Here is a 22,115-nt window from a genome sequence, read left to right as displayed (position 1 = left end):
GGGTATTTTACTAAGACACATACCATCGACAGTAAATCCTGTGTAGTTTACTATGTCAACCAACCACGGCCATTGTTTACATTATGACGACTGTCTGAGAGGCGTGGTTATCTAAGTGTCTATTTTCGAGGCGTTCTTGTGTAGTATATTCATTTAGTTTCTCTGAGGCATCTCTGTGTGTACTGGAAACTTACGTCTGCGTTGTCTATATCTTCCAGAAAGGATGTCAGTGTCCAGCGAATGCCTCTCTTCTTGTCATCAAATTGTATATTTCATGATTGGCCATCTTCGTCGGTATGCCAATGGCGGCAGCATCTTATGGTTCTCACACTACTATGTTATGACGATCGACCCAATCAGCAAAGTTCGGTCCGCATTCGTGCACCGTCACGAACCCGCCCGGTAGTATCATCACAGCACACCGTTCGACTAGATGCTCTGCCGTTTCGGGTTCTTGTCCACATCGGGTACATGTAGGACAGGTGGAAAGTCCACACAGATGAAGCGCACTTGCTGTGAGGCAGTTTCTTGACCGAAGCCGATTCGCAGCCACCCAGTGTCTCCTCTTCACTTCTGCTATCAAAGCCTGGCAACTTCTCACCAAGCCAATGGCGAAGTATTTTTCACAGAAATTCTGTGTAGGCTATCAAAAACTTTTTCAAAATCGACAAAAATGTGACCCTATGCCTCGAAGTGGTCGGGATTTGCTTTGCTTTTTTTTTTAGCGAGTCTGTCTTCTCCTTGTGTGTTTGGTCTTCTTCCGTTTCTGAACATGAATTTCTTGGTGCAATTATCATTTGCAACGCTCAGGAGAAAGAAGACCCCAAAAAAACAAAAAACAAACAAACAAAGCGGCGGCGAACACACAGCGTCGACTCCGACAAGCCTTCTAAGGCAGACGTCATAGGGGAGAGTGGTGAGAAGTGGGACAAAAAAATGAGATCCCACTAAAATCGTCATATTTTTTAAATTTTAATGTGTCCATTGACAATTAGTTTATTCCGTAACAAAGTAAAACATTTCTCACGTCTTGTAATTGTAACCACTTTTAAAATCATAAGAACGTTGATTTTATTACTTTTAATTTACAAGAAAAATTACATATATATATAGTCCAAGTGAGAAGTGGGACAATGGTGGGGAGAAGTGGGACAGCAATTGATGCATTAAAACAAAAAACAAGGATAACAGCAATTTCTGCTGGTCCAATCAGCGAATGGGCAATTGCCCAAAATTAACCTTAAAAACAATTGTGCTCTCTGTTCTTCTTGTTATTCCAGCTTTAGTGGGCGGAGGCAAGATCGCTTTGATTTGATCTTCAGGGACACTGTGAATGTCTTCTGTTGATGCCCGATGGAAGCTGACACCTGTGGCTAAGGAATCTTTCACTTTCAACGTTTTCTTCCTTAGATACTCCACCTCATAATCCCCATCTTCATCCCTCTCGTTCAACACACACCCAACATACTATACTTTGCTTGTTTTTGAATCAAACTCAATCAGCACATAGTCACCAATGTTCGCACCAGCCACATGACCCAGACCCACAGTAGGTTGCCCACATTCACTCTCACTTATAATGCTCGCTATCATTACCATCAAACAGAATCTTCAGGAAACAAGGTCTTTTTCGTTGATAATGCTGGTGGTTTTGGGGGGTTCTTTGGCTCCTTTGCAATCTTTAATATCTTAAATTGTGGTGATGAAGATGCAATCATGCTCTTCCCTCTTTTTCTTCCTTTGGTTCATATCTTGCGAAGAGCAGCCTGGAGAACGAAATGAACATGATATATGATTATAATGAAAAAGATGCATGAAATGGATCCATCTTTCTATCCATTGCGTTTGTGTGTGCGCGTGTCCCGCCACGTACCTCTCTCTCTCTCTCTCTCTCTCTCTCTCTCTCTCTCTCTCTCTCTCTCTCTCTCTCTCTCTCTCTCAAGTTTCTCAATTCCCTTATTTGATCTTTTTGCCTATTTTCTCGCTGTCGGAGTGCATGTAAAAGTAAAAGCATTTTTCTTACTTTAGGGTATCCTCTGTATTCGACAGGGCTTATTTCGAAGGCAGTTGAAGTTGAAGCTAAAGAACTATGATGTCTGACTGATGGGGTAGCAGCAATAGCAGGAGCAGGATAATGGTTCAGCATCTGAAGCACCAGGAAAGGGTTGCGGATGTCGTGATTACTCTGGGTTGTGTGAACAGAATACCAGCAGCATGGGGGACATTTATAGGATTGGTTTGCTCCTTTTATTGTCAAGCTGTTCGAGCTTGAACCCATGAAAAGAATCCCTGCAGCACAGGTTGTGATTGAAGGTGAGATGGCACAGTGGTCTTGCATTTGTGTATTTGTGGAGCTGATTGACTATATCGGTGTTCTTGGGGAGGGATTCTTATGGTTGATTCGACCTGATTGCTCAGAATGAGGTGGCGGGTCAATCGTGCAAGTTGAGTTTTCGAGGATTGGACAAGCGCTGGTTTCTTTAGACAGGAAACCTTGAGTCTACAAGGGGTCGATCAGTAGCTTAAGCAGGCAGAAACATGTCATTAGTGAAAACATGCTCATTCAATGGCCAGATGCCACTAGCCCGAAAACCAGAAATAATGTTAGCTGGAGTTGCAGCTTGAATCCATGCATCGCCCATAAGTTTTCCCATTTCATAAATGGTGATTGGCCTGGCTTGATGTTGCAACAACCATGAATCGCATGCTGAATTGAAATAACACTTTAAAGGTCCGTATACAGTTCTATCCAATGGTTGTGTCTTTTGTCAAGTGTGAGGGGGTAAAGTAATGATATGCACTTTTTTTTCTCGTGCCAGTTCTAAAGCTGGTATGGAGATGTGGCTTTCGTGGTTGTTGCATATCAGGATTACAGGTTTGTCTTTAGATGGACCAGAATAGTGGATGAAATGCTCCAACGTTTTGAGAAATAGTTCTCCGTTCATCCAACCAGAACCAGATGCATGGGTTAATCCTTTAGTACCAGGTGGAGCGTCTCTTGTGAAGAGATGATTGTCCTTTTTCCTAGGGAAAACCGTCAATGGGGGCAAACTCGTTCCAGCTGCAGAAACAATCCCACACAAAGTGACAAGCTCTCCTCTTTCTTGGGATGTTACTTGTCCAACTTGTTTATGTTTTATCCCTTTTTGGGCGATGACCTTAGGGGGACGGTGAACTGTTGTCAAACCAGTTTCATCCAAGTTGTAGACGTTGAAAGGTACCGTTTGTGTGGCATGGAAAACTTCTTTAAGGTTTTCAAAAAACGTTGTCAAGTTGTACTGATATTGAATGATGTGCTCCTTGCAATGGAAGTTGCCTCTGGTTGCCGTAAAGACACGTTTGAATTTCTTTCTAAAAATCCATTAAGCCAATCAGGGCCTGCTTTTTTTTTTTTTCTTCCAAGCTCGTGGGGATTTTATATTGTCCATCACTGTCAGCTCGCACGCAAGAACTCTTGCAGTCTCGGTTGTCAAACTATAAAACATTGATGAACATTTTATGAGATAAGATGCTAGTTCAGCTTCTTGAATTGCAGTGAATATCATTGCATTTGGTAATTTGGAACAACGCTATTTATGTCTTCATTATTTTGCTTGAATTTCAAGACAAACCGATGAAGGGCAGACTTCGACATTCCAAGGTCAGGCGCATCCTGTCTTACAGGTTCCCCTTTCAATACTCGCAACCTGTCCCACTTCTCACCATAGGTAGTCAATGGTAGTAAATTCAATCTAGCTTGTTTGCTAAACTCAAAAAAAAAAACAAACAAAAAAAAAAACAAAAAAAAAAACCCCAAAAAAACCCAAAAAAAAACTAATGAACAAAACTTGAAGTAAAATGAAAATGTTATGTGAACTTACCTTAAATGCGTCAGTGGAAAGTGAACCAAGGAAGGGATCCAACGGATTGAGAGAATACAAAATAAACGTTTCAAGGTGTGGTTTCAATTTCGTGGAATCTGGTTACTGTCACGTGCTGAAAGGAAGGTAGATATAAAGTAACAGAGAGATAAGAGGGTCTCATTGCGATACATGATATTTTGGTTCAAATATAAACGAAATATTGATCTGTCCCACTTCTCCCGTGTCCCACTTCTCACGGTCCTCAACGTAGGTTAATTTTATGCTTTTATTGATATTTTATCAACTTTACTTATTTCTATGTGCATTGCTAAACTTTCCATATTCTGGAATGTGGATGAATATTTAAAAGAGCTTGAGTTTCAAAAATTAAAAAAAAAAACTGTCTGTGTATAATCGTTCATCGTTATTGCCAGGCAGTGTCTGTCAATAATCAAAGCGGTGTAGTATTGCCAGGTTGGCGGATATTTATCATCGCGTGGTGGGGAGAAAATGGCCTGGCGGCGGATGGCAGGTTTTTGATGATTGGAAAAGTAAAAAAGTATAGCAATCAAGTATAATTATTTCTTCTCTCTCTCCCCCCCCCCCAAAGTGGCTTTTAGAAGCATCTATTGGGAGTGTACTGTTGGCCTGTTATATTATAAAACCTAATTCAGATTAACCGAAAGTGAAAATGGTGAAAACAATATCCGACAATATAAACCCACGTTCAAACAAAATCGAAATTCCGAATCTTCATGCCTTTAAAAAGGAAACAGTTTTAAATAGGCGAGTAGCGTTTAGTTACATAATTTTTATTATGAGACACTATTGTTGATAATAAGTGTTTTAAATCAACGGGCGGATTTTGGGCAAATATCGCAGGTGAAGTAGGATAAAGTTGGCGGAATTCATGCAAAGGCACCTGGCAACACTACACATTTTTGTTGTTGTTATTGTTGGTTTTTTGGGGGGTTTTTTTTTTTGACAACATAGAAGCTAAAAAATATTCTGAATGTGGCAATTTAAATTACTGATATTGCAGCTTTTAGAGTAATGAAAAAGTGGTTCTCTATCACGATTTAAACCTTAGAATACGAATAAGAATTTCATGCTTTCATCACTCATTTTCAAGATTGGGGGGTTTTGTGTCCCCTAATTCCTTTGTCTCTAGGAAATAAAAACATGTCTTACTGTGTTGCGATAAATTGCTCCAGAAAGGACACCAAGGGCAATAGAGCTGCTGGTATCACTTTCCACAAGTGAGTGTAAATATTGGGAAGGGTTTTTTTTTTTTTCGAAGTAACTAGATAAATTTCAATTTCTCCGAAATCTCTGGAAAATAAACTTGATCTCTATTTCTCCGAACGGTTTCCCGTCACTTCACTTCTCAATTCTCAAGACCAAGATTATTTTTTTTGGGGGGGGGGGGGGGGGGGGGGGGGGGGGGGGGGGGGGGGGGGATTTGGGGAGGCCTTCCGAACGCCGAAAGCTCCTACAAAGTAATAAAACTTTATACCAAGAAGTTGAAGATGTCCAAAGACGAGCCACAAAATTATTGTTTTCACTTAAAAGGACCTGCCATACACAAATCGTCTGAAGAAACTCAAACTCCCAAGCCTTGAACTTGAACATAGGAGAAAAAGAGGTGACATGATCGAATTATTTAAGTTTATGCATGGAATGTGTACCTGCAAGAGACCAAATTTTGAGATCAACAATCAAGGCTCTACCAGGGGACACTCACTCAATGAAATTAGAAAAAGAACACAGCAGACTTATCTGTTAGAACAATTAATACTTGGAATAACTAGCCAGAGTTGAGAATGCTGAAACTGAAAGTGTAGTAAACGCCTTCAAAGCTGATTTGGACAGATTCTGGAAAGATTTGCCAACAATCTATGATCCACAGTGCTACCACACAGACTAAACCCTTGAAAGATGAATTGGCAAAACTGAATACTTTGCCTGAACCATCTACATTAATTCAGTCAAAGGGAAACAACTCAAATCATATTCCCTCAACTAACCCCAAGAAAAAATAAAACTTAGTAGTAGTAGTAGTAGTACCTTTAACAACAAAAGATGAAGTAAATAGAAAAGTGCCAGAAGACACTAGAGAATAAAAATTTTTCGGCGGTTGATGGGGTTTGAACCCGCGACCTTATTGGTACGACAACTCCTCCTGGCCGGTGAGAGCGTGACTCTACCGTATGAGCTCTCCACGAACCAAAAAAAATTTGTATCAAACTCAGGTCATTCATTGCTGGATCCCTCTAGTAGTACCTTTAACTACATCTAACCATAATAAATAATAGTAATAGTAATAGGAAAAACAAACACCCTAGCACCTTTGCTAAGACTTATGACTTCCTAATAGAAAAAAAATCCTCCAATCGCGAGCTAACCCCAATAGAAAAAAAGGGAGGCCTTCCGAAAGCTTCTACATCCCCATTATTCGTTTTTTTATAATGTTCTGGGAGGGGGAAACTTTTTTTTTTTAATAAAAAGTCTCTCCCCTCCTATATCCTCCACTAGACCATTATAAAAAGTTTCCCCCCTCCCAAACCCCCTACTAGAACTAGAATACTGGGGATGTAGGAGCTTTCAGAAGGCCTCCCAAAAAAAAAACCCCAAAAAACCTCGGGCTGCTTTGCACTACTTTTCAATACTTGACAAATCAAAATGACGGCCGAGAATCAAAATAATGGTCAAATTTGGAAATTATAAACTTTCACAAATCTATCAAAGTTTGTTCTAGAGTTTTTAAAATGCTTCAATATGAACAAATTGAATACATAAACGCCTGACAAAAGTTCAAGGGTGAAAATACAAATTGAAAGAATACTGGGGATGTAGGAGCTTTCGGATTGTCTCCCGTTTCTTTTGCCAGTGCTTAATCGCTCTGTCTCTTGTTCTCAACTTCTATCTTGAGTTTGTGCTATCTTGTCTTTCAACCTCTGTTCTCCTCTTGAGACTTTGGCTTTGTTATTTAGGTTTACTTATGTTCTCTCTTTGATAGTTCAGCGCGAAGTGCAAAAGTGAACGTATCATGGAGTATTCGCGATAGCGCAGCTTTTTGATAAAATTTGTCTTTGTCAACAATAACAATGTACATAAAACTCATCAGCTACTGGAGGTTAGCCAGCCATTCGGAGAAATAGAGTTCAAGTTAATTTTCCTGACCGTTCGGAGAAATAGAGCTGGCCTTCTTTTTCTTTTTTTTTTTTTTTGCTATTTTTATTTAGGTCGGGTTAATTAAGTTAGTTTTATTGGTCTTTCCTAAAACTAAAAATTAAAGGGTTAGTTTGATGTACTCTCTCTCTCTCTCTCTCTCTCTCTCTCTCTCTCTCTCTCTCTCTCTCTCTCTCTGCTTGTAAAAACTGCTCCTTCCTTACACCACCTCACTGAGTTGGAGTTAAAAACCAAGTGTACTTTTAACTTTACTTTTTTTTTAAATTTCAGATTCCCCTTGAAGAATCCAAAAATTCTTCAGAAATGGCTTCAGAAAATGAGAAGATACGAGTACACCCCTTCGAAGAGTGATGTTGTGTGTTCGACACATTTTGAGCCACACCTTTTTCACAAAGGGGAGCGGACAAGGCTTCTTCCTAATGCAGTGCCAACCATTTTTGATTTCCCCAAATATTTACAGCAGGTAAAGGTAAAAAAAGATTAATTAATTAGACTTCAATTTTTGACTCATTGTTTGATATCTATCCTCAACTCATGGCACCCAGTCATGAATCAAGGCACTAGTGGAAATGTTGAACACTGGGGACCGTTCCTGGGGCTAAACTATACAACTGTGGCCTTCAAGATCAGACAGCACACTGCTGGTTCAGTCCAGGCGAAAAACAGCTTTTTGGCATGTATAATAAGTATAATGAGTTTTTATGACGCGTATGTGGGTTGCAAGAAGTATCTTCTCACATATAGGATGAGCAATGTTACAGATTTTCTGTCTATTTACTTGCGGAATTTAGTATTTTTTAAAACCGTAGTACATTTCCACATTCAAAAGATGCACATGAAGTTATGAAACAATTATTATTATTAGCATTAATAATGAATACGGTTAGGTATCATATAAAATTAATAAAGAAATATAATTTTTAAAAAATCCATTTATCTTAACCTGACAATGTTATCAGGCTAACATTTGTATAAAAAGTCTTTTATTTAAAAAAAAAAATGTAAAAAAGAACAATTTTTCTTCACACTTCCATATAAAGGGAATAATCCAAATAAATTAACCTGACCTCCCATAGTGGGCAGGGAGGCACATAGTGAGTCTTCTATCCCCCTAGATCTGTTATTCAACATGCTTTCTGTCTTTGTCTTGGAATAAGATTATTCAGTTTTAGTTTTGTCCTGACCATGACCGGATACCCTGGCTGGGAGGGAAGCAGTCAAATGTATATTTTGAGTTTTGGGAGATGTTCAGTTTTTTTTTTATTGTTGTCTTGTAAGTCATCTCTCTGTTATGCACTGTATTATTATTGTTTGTGTTTGTTTGTTTTTTTACATGTATATATTAATTTGTAAACATTTGAGGGTGTTCAACTAAGTGGGGACCTGTGCTTGTGTCAGGATGAGACATTTAGGTGATCTCAACCTATGTACACTATTACTATTAGTGTGTTCTTGGTATCTACACTTGTTACTATTTGAACCAATTCCGCTTTGTCTTACTTTTCTTATGTGCTTTTAATTGCAATTCTAGATTTTTATTACTCTCCCATTTTCTTTCCTTTTTACTGTTGCCTTTAAACAAAAAAAAAAAGAGACAGCGAAGTCGTATTCATTCCTTCGTGCATACATATTCTAGATGTTATAAGTGTTCAGACATGATTACATAACCATGACCTTTACTTTTTTTTTTCCACAGAAAGAGGACTTGTGTGCTGTGGTTGGCTGCACAAATCGCAAATCAAGATGTACCACTAAAAGTTTTCACAAGTATGTTGGTATTTTATACATTATTTTGTAATGATACTTCTATATTCTCCATTGTTCAGATTAATCAATTTGATATATATTGGGTCTTTCAACTTCTATGGGGGTCCCGTTAACTGGAGATCTCAATAGCTCAGTTGGTAGAGCACTCACTTCACATGCAATGGGACTGAGATCAATCCTGGATGCAATTGAGATTTTGTTTCTGACAGCCCCCCCTGTCCACCTAGCAGTGAGTGGGTAGCTGAGTCTGTTAGATTTGGTGGAAAATATTTTGTGATAAACTAGCATCCTATCCAAAGGATAACAAATAATTGCCATTGTCCGTTTCTAGCTATAGAAACCGGGATAAACTCCGGCTCCATGGGCCGTATGGCTCTGAAGGACTACTTTTTCAACTTCTATCTGTGGGATAGATACACTCTTGCCAACTATTTCCTCTCTGTCATGTCCCATTCCATTAAACATTAACATTTTGAGCTTGCTCTGTAATGAATTAATTTGGTTTTGATCTACATCTGTCCTAAACTGAGAGGTAGAGTCAGAAGGGAGTGTCTTTTTGTTTGAAATATTTTTCTTTATAAATTATCCCTCTAATAGTTTGTATGAACTTTTGGTTGCAACAGCCCATAATTTATAGCATAAGGCATTGACAGCAACAAAAATGAAAGTGAATGTCCAGTTTATTTATATGTTGAAGATGGCAATGCTCAACTGCTGGTCATGGGATTGAGTGAATGGGAGAAACTCTAGATCTATGATTTCTTGATTATCACTTTTTATTGAGACTGAAATGACTTTCCAGGATCCAAGTGCTTTAAAACCTCAGAAAACAACCTAAACGAGTAAAAAGGCAAAGGGAGTATTATTAATTAAATAATTGAGTATCTGAAATCTTTCTTTTTATAGATTTCCAAAGATTCCAGTGCTCTTTAAAAAATGGGCAAGGAGAGTAGGTCGAGAGGCAAATGGAAAACTCTGGCTGCCAGGTTGCAGGACAGTAATTTGCAGTGATCACTTTCGTCCCGAAGACTTCTCCAATCCCGAAAGTGAAGTGTCTCATCGAAAACTTCACAAGTTCGTAGTTCCATCTGTGTTCCCAGAAATATATGAAAATGACGGTGAGGGTTTGTTTTTGGGTTTTTTTTCTGAAATTTCACAAGCTATATGATATTAAATTTTCAGCTTACAATAAACATATTTCAAAACCAAAAACACAAGCAGTCATATACGCGCAAACACACACAAAATATTAAATTTACAAATCAGCACATAAATTTGAATTCATACAAGCCATGTTCTGGCATTAATCTAAACAATTTGTTGCATGTCTAAATTTTTCTCTGGATAAACTCATAATTTATGAATCTCAAAAGTCACAACAAAACTCAACAAAAGTGATTTTTGACAGAACTGTGCTCGCCCTGTAAAAGCAGAAGATGTTACAACCCTGACAATTGAGATAGGAAAACTTAAAAGATGGAAGCAACATTTTGAGGCAATTATGAATGACCTCAATTATTGAATAAGATACTACAAAAGGTTTGGAATACAGAAGGTATGAAAAGAGGAACAAATGTTAAGTTACTGGTGGGGGGGGGGGGGGGGGGAGGGAGGGAGGGGAGGGGAGATTGCAGCAACTGGAGAGGAATAACTCTTCTAGCTCTCACCAGCATATCCTACTCCAATGGATGAAGACGACAGATGATAATCTCTTCAGCAGGCAAGAACAAGTAGGTAAGGGTCAGTCCTGAACAAACCATGTTTTCACATTAAGACAAGCCAAGTGTTGGAGCAATCACATGAATGAAACATCCCACTTAACATTGATTTTTAAGAAGGCTTTTGTTTGACAATCTACACAGCAGTTCACTTTGGAAATTCTGTACTTTTATGGAATCCCCGCTAAGATTGTCATCAGTATTCAGGCTCTTTACAACAATTTTTAATGCACTGTTCACAAATTCTGTGAACACAACTAGTGGCCCAGTACTACTGCAGAACCCAAACTTTCCGATCACTGCCGCTAGAGGCAGTAGAGAAATCACAGATTTTCTGTAAAATTGATTAATATTTTAAACAGAAAAGATATCAATAACTCGGGAACGGTTTGTTATAGAGAAGCAAGTAAGATACCAAATTGAATGTTATTTTAATGCACGTCCACCTGATTAGGTCAAATTAAGATGTTTCGAGTTTAAATTTGTTTGTACTAAGTACTAAGACATGGCCACAAAAATGAGTTTTGTTAATGCTTGTTTCTCTCAATATCTGATTTGTGTTTTGATCCTGACCCCTTCATGTAGTGTAAATAAGTTTTGGTGAGTGCAATTTATTTTTTTTTTCATTTTTCCTATTATCTCTGCTGGGACAAAAAATCCCTGTTTTTGCTCACCGAAATCCTTGGTTGGCATAATCGTATGTTGGCAGGTCTGCAGAATATCCGCATAATCTGTCTTTATTAGATAATTGAATTGAAGCTTGGTTTCTATTTCCTATTCTTATTTTTTCTTCGCTCTTCAAGCAGCAACATTGTCATCACTTATACACCTGTGAAATTATTTTCAGATGGAAAGGGGCATGATGATGTCAATCTGGCTAATGGTGATGGTGACAATTGTGTTGGCATTGACTATAATGATGGCATTGGCTACAATGATGGCAATGATGTTGGCATTGACCGAAATGATGGCAGTGATGTTGGCATTGGTCACAATGATGGCAATGAGGACCATTCTGTCAAACAGGATCAAACAGCCAGAGATGCCAAAGACTCACGTGGTCCATTTATTGCAGCAAAATGGACAGACATTGTGGAGATTAATGAGCAAGGTAATTATATATCAATATTACCTCTTCAAAGTTCTTATTCACATGATCTAACCATGACTGCTTAATTTAATGATAAAAGCTTTCACATATAGGATTACTGATGTTGTTTTTTTAACCATTTCCTGAATAAGTATGGACAAAGACATTTCTGGTTTAAACCAGTCAGGCCTGGTCATCAGTGTCAACAATTCACCTGTTAAGGCTAAATCATTTCTGCGTATTTCAAATGAAGTGGGATTAATAATAATAATAATAATGTATACTTTATTCCAAAAAAAAAATCGAAATTCGTTTACAGATGTGGCATGCATAAAAATGTATAAACACAAAGTTGAGAATCTATGGCAAATTAGATCAACATTATTAAATGACGTGGCAGAAGAAGATGAGATTTGTTTGATGAACGGCAAGTGAGGAGAGAGTTTGAGAGTCTAAATGTACGGAAGGCGTGTGGGCCAGATGGCATTAGAGGCAAGTTATTGAAAGTGTGTGCCGAGCAATTGTGTTATATTTTCACCATTATTTTTAATATGTCTATCCAACAATCCTGTATTCCAGTCATTTGGAAAACATTGAAAATTGTCCCTGTCCCCAAAAAAGGCAAGGTCTCTTGTATGAATGATCTCAGATCTGTAGCCCTGACATCTATTGTTATGAAATGTTTCGAACGACTTGTACTGAAAAAGCTTAATCTCCAGTTTGGTCCCCAATCTGATTCCTTACAATTTGCTGGTTTTAGATACTTGAAACTCAAATTATTTTATGTCAGTTGCAATTGAGAGTTTTACTGGGTTGCCAATTTTCAGTAAAACCAATGAATTAAAAAAACTTGTGTCCAACTCTTCAAAAGGGATGATGTCATCTTCCATTCTGTAGATAAATCCCTCTCATTTGATTTATTCACATTGCCTGGCAATGTAAGAAAACCAAATTTACCAACAAAAAAAGTCAACCTTTGTGAGCATGAAAGGTACTCAGAGTAAATCACTGCTGTTAAAGACGATGTCACTAATTCCAGACTCAGGAAATGCTTCTAAGAAACAGGAAAAGCTAGTCATAAATGTATCACGTCTTCCATCCCGTACGAAAGGGGAAAAAAAATCAGAATTTAATGTAAATGCCTTTTAAATTTTCATTAAACTTGGGTGTTTGGTCCTATGCTGGTGTACCAGTACTATCACAAAAGTTCTGTAAAAAAAATGTTTCCTATATCAGCAACCCCAGTTTTTAAAATATTTAACATGGAGGCTGAAATGCAACCCTGTTTTTTTAAATATTTAACATGGAGGCTGAAATGCAACCCTGTTTTTTTTAATATTTAACATGGAGGCTGAAATGCAACCCCGGTTTTTTAAATATTTAACATGGAGGCTGAAATGCAACCCCGGTTTTTTAAATATTTAACATGGAGGCTGAAATGCAACCCCGGTTTTTTAAATATTTAACATGGAGGCTGAAATAGTCATTTAAACAAAAGCAAATATAACAGCTTCAAAACAGAAAAAAATATCAAATGTTGAAGCTGTTATATATTCATTTTTGTTCATTACTTTTTACACAGCCCACAGCTTCTAGCAGCTTATTATTATCACTTTGACTTGTGTAAGCCTTGTAACTCCATAGATGAGGTCTGTTAACTCTCTCCCTTACCGATCGTTTTCAGTATTTTCCCCAAAGTGGCAGCTTACCCAGCAGAAAAATTGCTTTTTTAAACTTAAACAATCTCTCTACAAAACAACGTTATGTTCTTATTAATTAATTAAAGAACATTGTGATGTACAAAACACATCTGAATAAGAAAAATGTATATTGTATCGTAACAAATGTGACGATTTTACGGTAGGTGGTAAGCTGTGGGTTAATGAAATAAGAGCCATGTATAGTTTTGCAAAATGTTTGTGAATTGAGGATATTTACATGAATTTTTAGGAAGTCTTGAAAAAGATTCAATGTTATATTCGTTTTAATTGAGCTCTTGATTTATTTCAGTTTTGAAGTTACAGAGGCCTTTTAAGGACAGTGAAGTGATGGTACTGGTGAAGGAATATATGCGTTTGTATGAAATATTTCAAGAATTAAAACAGCTGGCAAGGTATCCATTTCATGTATTTAATCTTATAATTAAAGTTGTATTGTTATAAGTATGCTAATTATTATACAATGTTATTTATGTCGCTTAGTTAGGATTCAAATTATTCTTATAATGGAAAGAGAAATTGTGATGGCTGCTTTACACAACACAGTAAAGTTCAATTTTGAATTATCTTCAATCTGTCCTGGAGAGAAGTGAATGAAAAAAAAAATGATTGTAATAGTAATAATGATAATAATAATAATAATATTAATAATAATAATAATAATAATAATAATAATAATAATAATAATAATAATAATAATAATAATAATAATAATAATAATGATAATAATAATAATAATGATAATAATAATAATAGTAATAATAATAATAATAATAATAATAATAATAATAATAATAATAATAATAATAATAATAATAATAATAATAATAGTAATAATAATAATTATAATAATAATAATTTTGCGGCTATGTCGTCTTGTGGAGTGATACTCGTCTTTGGATTGGAAGGTCCTAGATTCGTGTCCTGCTCTGAGCAGCGCATAGTTGAGTCCTTTGTAAGGCTCTTTACTCATTCTTTCCCTGTACTCAGGTGTAAAATGGGTACAGCATTGTCTCTGTCTGAAAAACTGTAATAACGCCTAACAAGTGTCATGTAGTAGTAGTCGTCTTTGTAGTAGTAGTAGTAGTAGTAGTAGTAGTAGTAGTAATGATACTGGTATGAAATTTAAGGAAAAGACAATGGATGGCCGGGGGAGTCAGGGGTTTGGGCAAGAGATAAAGGTAGTATAATATTTAAATGAGGTCCAGTTCCGTTTAAGTATCAGATTTGCCTCCCTGTATTTCCCATGTTGTCTAGTGTTGTGACAGAACTTAAGGGCGGCGATTTGGATGTCGTGTAATCCTCGATGACTGGACCTATTGAAGTGGTGGGTGACAGGTTTGTCCTCTACATTTTCAATAGAGCACAGATGTTGTCCAAACCTGTCGCGTAGTCTCTTGCCGGTTTCTTCCACGTATATCTTGTGGCAACGTTTGCAAATTATAGCATAAATTAGATTACGATCAGTGCAGGTGAAGGCGTGCCGGATGTCCCACATTTTATCCAAATAAGTGGCTAAAAGATAATTGACTGCTCAGTAATGGCTCTTGAGCATGAAGTATTGCGCTTCTTGAATCAACTTCTGTAGGAAGACGGAATGTCGGTAAAGTATGGTATGCTGACATAATGACACGAATGTCTCATATTTTTATTACAATGCTATTTTCTTTTTATTCTTTTTATTTTTTTAACACAGAGTCAATATGGACTTGATTTATCTAAGTATAAATACTAAAGATGTCCCAGACTTAAAAGGTGACCTTGATCAAGTACAAGAATTGATCCACACATTGATGAATGGAATAGAGGTGAATTTTATCAGTTTTTATGTTTTGATATTGTTTTGATAAATAGAAATATATATTTAGTGTTCTTCCACTGTTTCACTGTGCTTAATGCGTTTGGCAGTGTTTCATTAATTCTCCCAGCAGGCCATTTTGAGGCAAAGATGCATTTTACACGATATAAGTTGCTATTGGGTGTCCTTTTTTGTACTGGCACTCGTACAATATTCATCATTGCCTAAGGCCCAGAACACGTTTCATACAATGTAAGTTGCCTATTGGGTGTCGTTTTTGTACTTGCAGTCTCACAATATTCATCATTGCCTAAGGGTTCAAAACAGGGAGAATGCAGGTTTTGGGCAAAAGGCTGTGGAATTTGGATTGAGTTTAGTTAATTAAGTGGACCAATACATTTCCCTCCATTTTGCCATTATCATAACTGGAGATAAGAACTAGGAATTGATACTGACCATTGGTTTTCATTTGTGCTGCTATGTGGCCTTGTGGTATGACTTTCGCCTTCGGGTCAGAAGATCCTGGGTTTGAGTCCTGCTCTGAGTGGTGCATAGTCGAGTCCTTGGAAAAGGCTTTTTACTGACATTCTCTCATCGTAATCAGGTGTAAAATGGGTACCTGGCCATTAACAGAGTTGCCTCTCAGAATTTTTTTTTTGTAATTTCGCATAACAGACGTCATGTGTCATCCTACATGTTAAGAGTTGCTGTTTGCTAGGGACCCCTTGTAAAATGCTTTAAGCCCATTTAGTGGATATTGTGCTATATGAAAGCTTTTGTTGTTTTTGTTTTTTTTTGTTTCTTTGTTGTTTTTGTATTTATAAAACAGGTATGGAAGAATGTTTCTTTACATTTTTTGAATTCATTTGTGATAATTATTTGCATATTTCAGGTCACTCACATACTTTAGTTCGTTTCAATCTAAACTATACAGGAATTTCTCTTAGTATCAGATAATTTTACTCTTTTACAGACTATGCATGACTGATTTTGTTTGTTGTCTCAGTCACTGCAAATGAGTATCAATAGAAAAGAAGGAAATCTATTCATTGATAGACGAATTAATAGATAGAAAATATTCATCCTGGTCTTTAAAAGAAAATATACTTTGGCCCATAAGCTCTTCATCGACTAGTTGGGCATTCTATCAGATTGTGTTACGTTATTTAGATTAAATAGATGGCTATTAGAATTATAGTTAGGGGGGGGGGGGGGGGGCGGAGGGAGAGAGAGAAGGGGGGGGGGGGGGGGGGGAGAGAGAGCGAGACACTGACCAACTGATTAACTCTACAACATATTGTTTTATTATGTAAAAATGAGTGGAAACCTCAAATTCCTTATAGCTTCGTTGTTTTGTTTTTGTTTTGATTTGCTCAGATTTTCAAAATAGAAACATCAAATTTGGAAATGACTGTGGCGGCAGAGGATGCTTTGGACTGTGAGAAATTTGTGCACCATGAAAACTTGACAGAGGGAATTGGTGGTGATTATTGCGAGGTATGAAACTGATTACATTACCTTCTCTTATCCATATATCTCTCTCAACACCGTTTATTTTACATCTTTTGTTTAAAGAAGTCATTTGACTATAGAAAGATAATTATATTACAATAACTTAGAAAGCAACTTTTCAAATATTTATTTCAGATTTACTCTTTTTTTTGGAACCATGAATGTTTAATAAATATTTTTATCATCGTTAGAACCGTGATTTTCCAATTTATTGAACATTCTTGGTTCTAATTCTAGCGTATAACTGGATAGCTTAGTGGCTAGTATAACTGTTTGCTGGCTGTCATATCAATAGGATCCCAGATTTGGCTCTCTGACACCGTGACATACCCTCAGACTACTATTATCACTTACTCATCACAGAAACATTGCAATTATACTCCATTGCCAGCATTTTTGTCATATTTTTTTTTATAAAGAAAAGGCATCTTAGAGTCATGAATGCTGATCCATTCGTGTCCTTTCAGAGTCTAAGGATTTCAGGTCAAAAAGTTCAATAAAGGTTTTTTAATGTTTTATTTACTTTTTTTACATTTTTTTGACCACTTCATTCCATGACTCGACCAGAGCCATTTTCAAGACTTTCATTTTGAAATCCTGACTGACAGCAAAGTGTGGAAAACAGAGGTTAATGGTTGCAAATTGAGATAAAATTAAGGAAATGTGCGTGTTATAAAAAATTATATTTAATTAGGAAACTAGAAAAAATCAAAAAAAGGAAAGTAGAATTATAAACTGTGTGGTTTAAATCTCTACTTTATTTGGAGTATATTTGCAATTGGTCTTAGAGGTATGCTTTTGAACAGACATCTTTCCCTAACTTTTGTTTTGAATTTTTCCAATACATAATCTTATTTTTATTTTTCACAGTGGTCTGAGACTGAAAATGAATATTCTACAGTTCAGATAGAAGGGTCAGAAAGCAAGACATCCGAAAGTCAAGATTCAAATGTGGCTAAACAAGTGGCAGCCACTTATGTTAAACCTGAGCTCTGTCCTCTCTCAGAACAAGAGTTGTATAAAACATGCAGTAGAAGGACGGAAAACTTTGATCTTATACAGACAGATATGACACAGAGCACTTTATCAGGATTGGATATCATTTCATCTTCACAAGATTTAGGAAACTATCCATTTTCAAATTCACAAAGGAAAACACAAGAAGATCACTTGTCCTCTCACCAAATGGAAATAAGGAAACCCCAACAAAATAACATTTGCCATGTAACTTTAAAAAGTAGGTTAGAGCTAGATCAGTATCTAGAAAGTCTTAATGATGATGAACCTTGTATTTGTAAGTTTTGTGGTAAACAGTTACAAAACAAACAATTTCTTAAGAAACATGTAGAGAGTCAACTTAAAAATAAATTTCACATTTGCACACTGTGCGGGAAAGAATTTGAGAAGAGACGCACATTTCAAGAACACCTTAGGAGTCATGAAAAACGAAAGTATCAGTGTAAATTGTGCGATATGGAATTTTTATCTCCATCAGAACTTTCTACACACACGGACTGCGCGCATTTAATTCTGTTCCATAATTCTGAACTGTGTTCTTTTTGTGGTATGACATTTAAAACAAAAGGTGGCTTGAAACAACATCTGAAATCTCATGAAGAATTTGATAAGATTGCACGTCAAAAATGTACAGTTTGTGACAAGGAGTTTAGAGCAAAGAATATTGAGAAACACATGAAATGGCATGAAAGTGGACAAAATTTGGTCTGTGATGTTTGCGGCAAGGTATTTCATAAGCGGAAATCTTTGAAGTCCCACATTAAAATACAGCACATATTAGAACATGAGGAGTGTCCAACTTGTGGGAAAAAAATAAGTCCATGTCATCTTAAACGCCATATGAGAACTCACAGTGGAATCAAACCTTATAAATGCTCCATGTGTCCTAAATCATTCTCCCAAAGTAATGATCGAAATTCTCATATAATCATTTGTCATACTAAAATGTATCCCTACATTTGTTCATATTGTAGTAAAGGGTTTATTTACCGCAGCTACTTAACATTCCATGAACGTAATCACGCAAAAGTAGGTCACTCAAAAATAGGTCACTCAAAAGGAGCTCACTTCAAATGCACTCTTTGTGAAAAGCAATTCTGGAAACAAAGTTCTTTTGCCTTACATATTTCAACTTTTCACAGCAAAGAGTTGGATCATTGCCCTATATGTAATGATGATCTCACTTTCACCTCGTCTGTAGATTTCGAGTCCCATTTGAATAATGTACATATAATGAATGAACAATTGACTTGCAGCATTTGTAAGAAATCATTTGATGATGTAGATAAATATAATAGACATAGAGTCTCGCATGCAGAGCAACGTCTATTCAAATGTATTTTTTGTAAAAAGAATTACTCCAATATCATTCCTTTTGCCTTACACACATTAAACTCACATAGCAGAGACCACAAATCTTGCCCTTTATGTAATGATGATTTCATTTTCACTACTTCGGTAGAGTTTGAATCGCATTTAAAGAATCTTCATTTGAAGGAGAAACCGTTTAAATGTTCTACATGTGGGGAATCATTTTATTCTAAAAGTCAATACGACAACCACAGGGTCTTGCACAAAGACAAGACTGCATTTCAATGCAAAGATTGTGGAATAATTTTTAAAACTGCTACGGGTTTGAGGCATCACATCGTCATAAAACATACCAAGGAACCTTTAAAAATGTACGGATGCCACATTTGTGGGAGACAGTTTAATTCCAAAGGAAATCAATTGAAGCACACTGCTACCCATGCTGGTTTGAAACCATATAAATGTGACATATGTGGAGCTTTCTTTTCGTCAGTCTCCACCCGAAAAACACATTTATGGACCCACTCAAAGGAGAAACGTTATCCCTGTGATAAGTGTGAAAAGGGTTTCAATGATAAACGGAATTATACTTCACATATGAAAAAATCACATCCAGAAGTTGTCATTACGGACCATGTGTCTGATCAGAGTGGATGGGAGAATAGCTAAAAAAGAATAATATTAATGAGAGTAAGAATGACCTTTACGTACAGCTCAACCCCTGAATAACGGCGCCACGACTGAGGAATTTATTATTGTGGGGTTTCTAAGATGGCGGGGAAAAGGGTTGGCAGATGTGGGGTGGGATAATACTTCAATGTCAAATACAGACCACTGATTATAATTAGACAAATCACAACCACGTTAGAAAGTTTATTACCCCTGATGTCAAAGGGCTTACAAGTTATGCTTTAACTCTCGCATGATTTAATTTTCCTATTGTTTTGATAGTTATTAGTCCTCAAATGCTATTTTTCCTCTGTAGTTTATATCCAGTCTTGGGAACAGCATAGGTACAGTTGTATTATTATTAGCCATAGAGACATTTAATTATACAAATGAAAATGGCCACATCAATTTTTTTTTGTATAGTTAAAAAGTAAAATTACTTCAGACTATACTATAGTTTTAAAAGGTGAACCATTTTTCCTTATAGATAGTATGCGCTTGGCCAAGGAGTTCACAACATTGCCATCCGGAAGTATAACGGATCAACACACAAACTCTGTGTAACCATGAACTTTTATAGTGAGAACAACTCACAAACGCGGATGGCAAAAACAATAACAAAGGCCTGAGTGACGTCATCTGCATACTATCTATAAACAGACTATAATTTCTTTGTTTGATCCAAAGGTTGTGAGAAATGTAAATTTTTGAAGATGTGGCATGTTGAGAATGTTATAATGACTAATTTGGTTGTCATTACTTTTACCCCCAACATTTTTGCTGAGATAAAATTTCTGTAAATTATTTAAGTTAGTGTTTTTTTTTAATTTGTACATAATTGTAGTTAAATAAAACTGCTTGCCAATTAAAATTAAGATTAAGCGACTGAGTATTTTGTTTTCTCCAGTTTTGAAGACGACCAAAAAAACTCAAAGGACAGTAGACAACACACAGGCCACAGGTAGAAGACTTGGGTTGTGTGAGTTAAAAGAGTCTAGGATGTAATTAATTACAATGCTTTATACTCCAGCACAGTTTCCTCGAAATCCTGGGACATGCAAAAACCTTTGACTTTGAGGAAATCATAGTTCGAGGAAAACATACATTGCCCTAGCAACTTGATGGGGGGTGGGGGGGGGGGGAGTGTGGCGGGTTGTGTGTTTTTGTGGGATCGAGTCCAACCGATAGCTCAATGGTCTGGATTCAAACTAGTATGCGCGCTACCAGCTGCGCCACTCAACCTATACCACAAACGGCTCAGGTTTAATCTAGGGGTGATTAAGAATTGCCTTAGGTTCCCTTATAACTTAATTGTATTAATAACAAGTGAGTCAAGACAATAGTAACGCCCAATACAATAATAACAATTCTATACATAAAGTTTAATTAGATTGTTACAGGAAAAGATAGAAAGAATAAGTATTTATTTAATATCAGGAAGAATAGCTCTAATTGAGTGAATCTAATTTATTATTTACTTATCTATTGATTTATTTATTGATTCATTTATGATTGATTGGTTGAGTTAGTTTCTAATCATCTGTGTCTGTGGAAAATACATTTGAAAATGGTATAAGCCCGTTTGGCTTATCTTTATCCTGCCGGCTTGCTTGATTGAGGCAAATGTATCAGCTAGTTCCAGGGTTGGCTCCTGCTTGCAGGGTTTTCTGGACTTCACAACAGTGTGTTGTAGTTATGGACTGACATCAGGGGTTTACCACTATGCAAGGATGGGAGGCAGGGATTTGGCACGGGCTGGGTGCTTCAAGGACAAGGACCTTCAATTAAGAGTTAAAACAACAAGGTCTTAGAGCCAATCGAGTTTGTCTTTCACCACTGGATCGTCCTTGAGCGACACATCATAATCGCCTTTATTTGCCGACAAAGGCAAGGAAAAGCAGAAACTCCATGATAATGGTAGTTTGTATATTTGTATCAAACATCAACTGACAGTCGAGCTATCTTACATGATGAGAATTTAGCAGGGTTGTGTCCCTGGTATTTCTTAATTTAATTTTATCAATTATAATTGAGGTTATGATGTGTGGCCGGCGATTGGCGGTAGGGTACAGACATTCAAGCAATATACATATTGAATATAAATGAAATAATAGCATAGATCATAAACAAATGTTAACTATAGTATAAGATACATATAGATATAGTTTTGTACAGGTATTCCAACTTACGAACATCCATGGAATAGCACAATTAAAATATATACACAAACTATAATATTAATAATAGATTAAATTGAATTCACAGTAATATCTCGTTCCACTTTGAATGTGAACCAATAATTCCTTTTACCTTCAGCCGAGGGATGAAGAACTTTTACAAGTTTGAAATTGGAGGGATAGCTCTTCTTTCTTGGGCTTCTTAGTGGGTGTGTGATTCGATTCAGAGATGAATTTGATTTTGTGAATTAAAGGAGCGCGTCTGAATTATGGGAATAGCCAATCAGAAGAATGTTCCTGTTTT

At 36.6% G+C, this 22,115-nt stretch overlaps 1 protein-coding gene and 1 long non-coding RNA gene across 4 annotated transcripts; one reads left to right on the top strand and one right to left on the bottom strand.

Annotated features, from left to right (window-relative positions):
• Positions 1-974: 974 nt before the first annotated feature.
• LOC144978428 (uncharacterized) lies at positions 975-5,092 on the bottom strand. The gene is made up of 3 exons (XR_013646514.1): positions 5,034-5,092; positions 3,861-3,975; positions 975-1,766 (listed from the first exon to the last, which is right to left on the bottom strand). It is a non-coding gene; the product is annotated as an uncharacterized LOC144978428 (long non-coding RNA).
• LOC144978427 (uncharacterized) lies at positions 4,763-20,509 on the top strand. Of its 3 annotated transcripts, none has more exons than XM_078924469.1 (9): positions 4,763-5,101; positions 7,305-7,497; positions 8,731-8,801; positions 9,708-9,919; positions 11,367-11,630; positions 13,620-13,722; positions 15,024-15,135; positions 16,503-16,622; positions 17,508-20,509. In XM_078924469.1, exons 1-9 carry the CDS (start codon positions 5,025-5,027, stop codon positions 19,632-19,634), a joined length of 3,279 nt encoding a protein of 1,092 aa, XP_078780595.1. In that variant the 5' UTR covers positions 4,763-5,024; the 3' UTR covers positions 19,635-20,509. The 3 variants fall into 3 exon arrangements, with proteins under 3 accessions (XP_078780595.1, XP_078780593.1, XP_078780596.1); XM_078924467.1 differs by having other exon boundaries at positions 4,790-5,101; positions 7,305-7,503; XM_078924470.1 differs by lacking the exon at positions 4,763-5,101 and adding an exon at positions 5,365-5,487 and having other exon boundaries at positions 7,305-7,503.
• Positions 20,510-22,115: the final 1,606 nt, after the last annotated feature.

Source organism: Berghia stephanieae, chromosome 8 (assembly GCF_034508935.2).
Source record: "Berghia stephanieae isolate SIO BIC M18660-M18661 chromosome 8, UCSD_Bste_1.3, whole genome shotgun sequence".
Classification (NCBI taxonomy): domain Eukaryota; kingdom Metazoa; phylum Mollusca; class Gastropoda; order Nudibranchia; family Aeolidiidae; genus Berghia; species Berghia stephanieae.
This window is presented reverse-complemented; position numbering and strand designations above follow the sequence as displayed.

Excerpts from the sequence above, each read along its gene's own strand:
- LOC144978427 (XM_078924467.1), top strand. The coding sequence starts at position 5,025 with ATGTCTTACTGTGTTGCGATAAATTGCTCCAGAAAGGACACCAAGGGC. Across the intron at positions 7,504-8,730 it reads AATATTTACAGCAGGTAAAG|AAAGAGGACTTGTGTGCTGT; the intron begins GTAAAAAAAGAT and ends TTTTTTCCACAG. Across the intron at positions 13,723-15,023 it reads GAATTAAAACAGCTGGCAAG|AGTCAATATGGACTTGATTT; the intron begins GTATCCATTTCA and ends TTTTTAACACAG.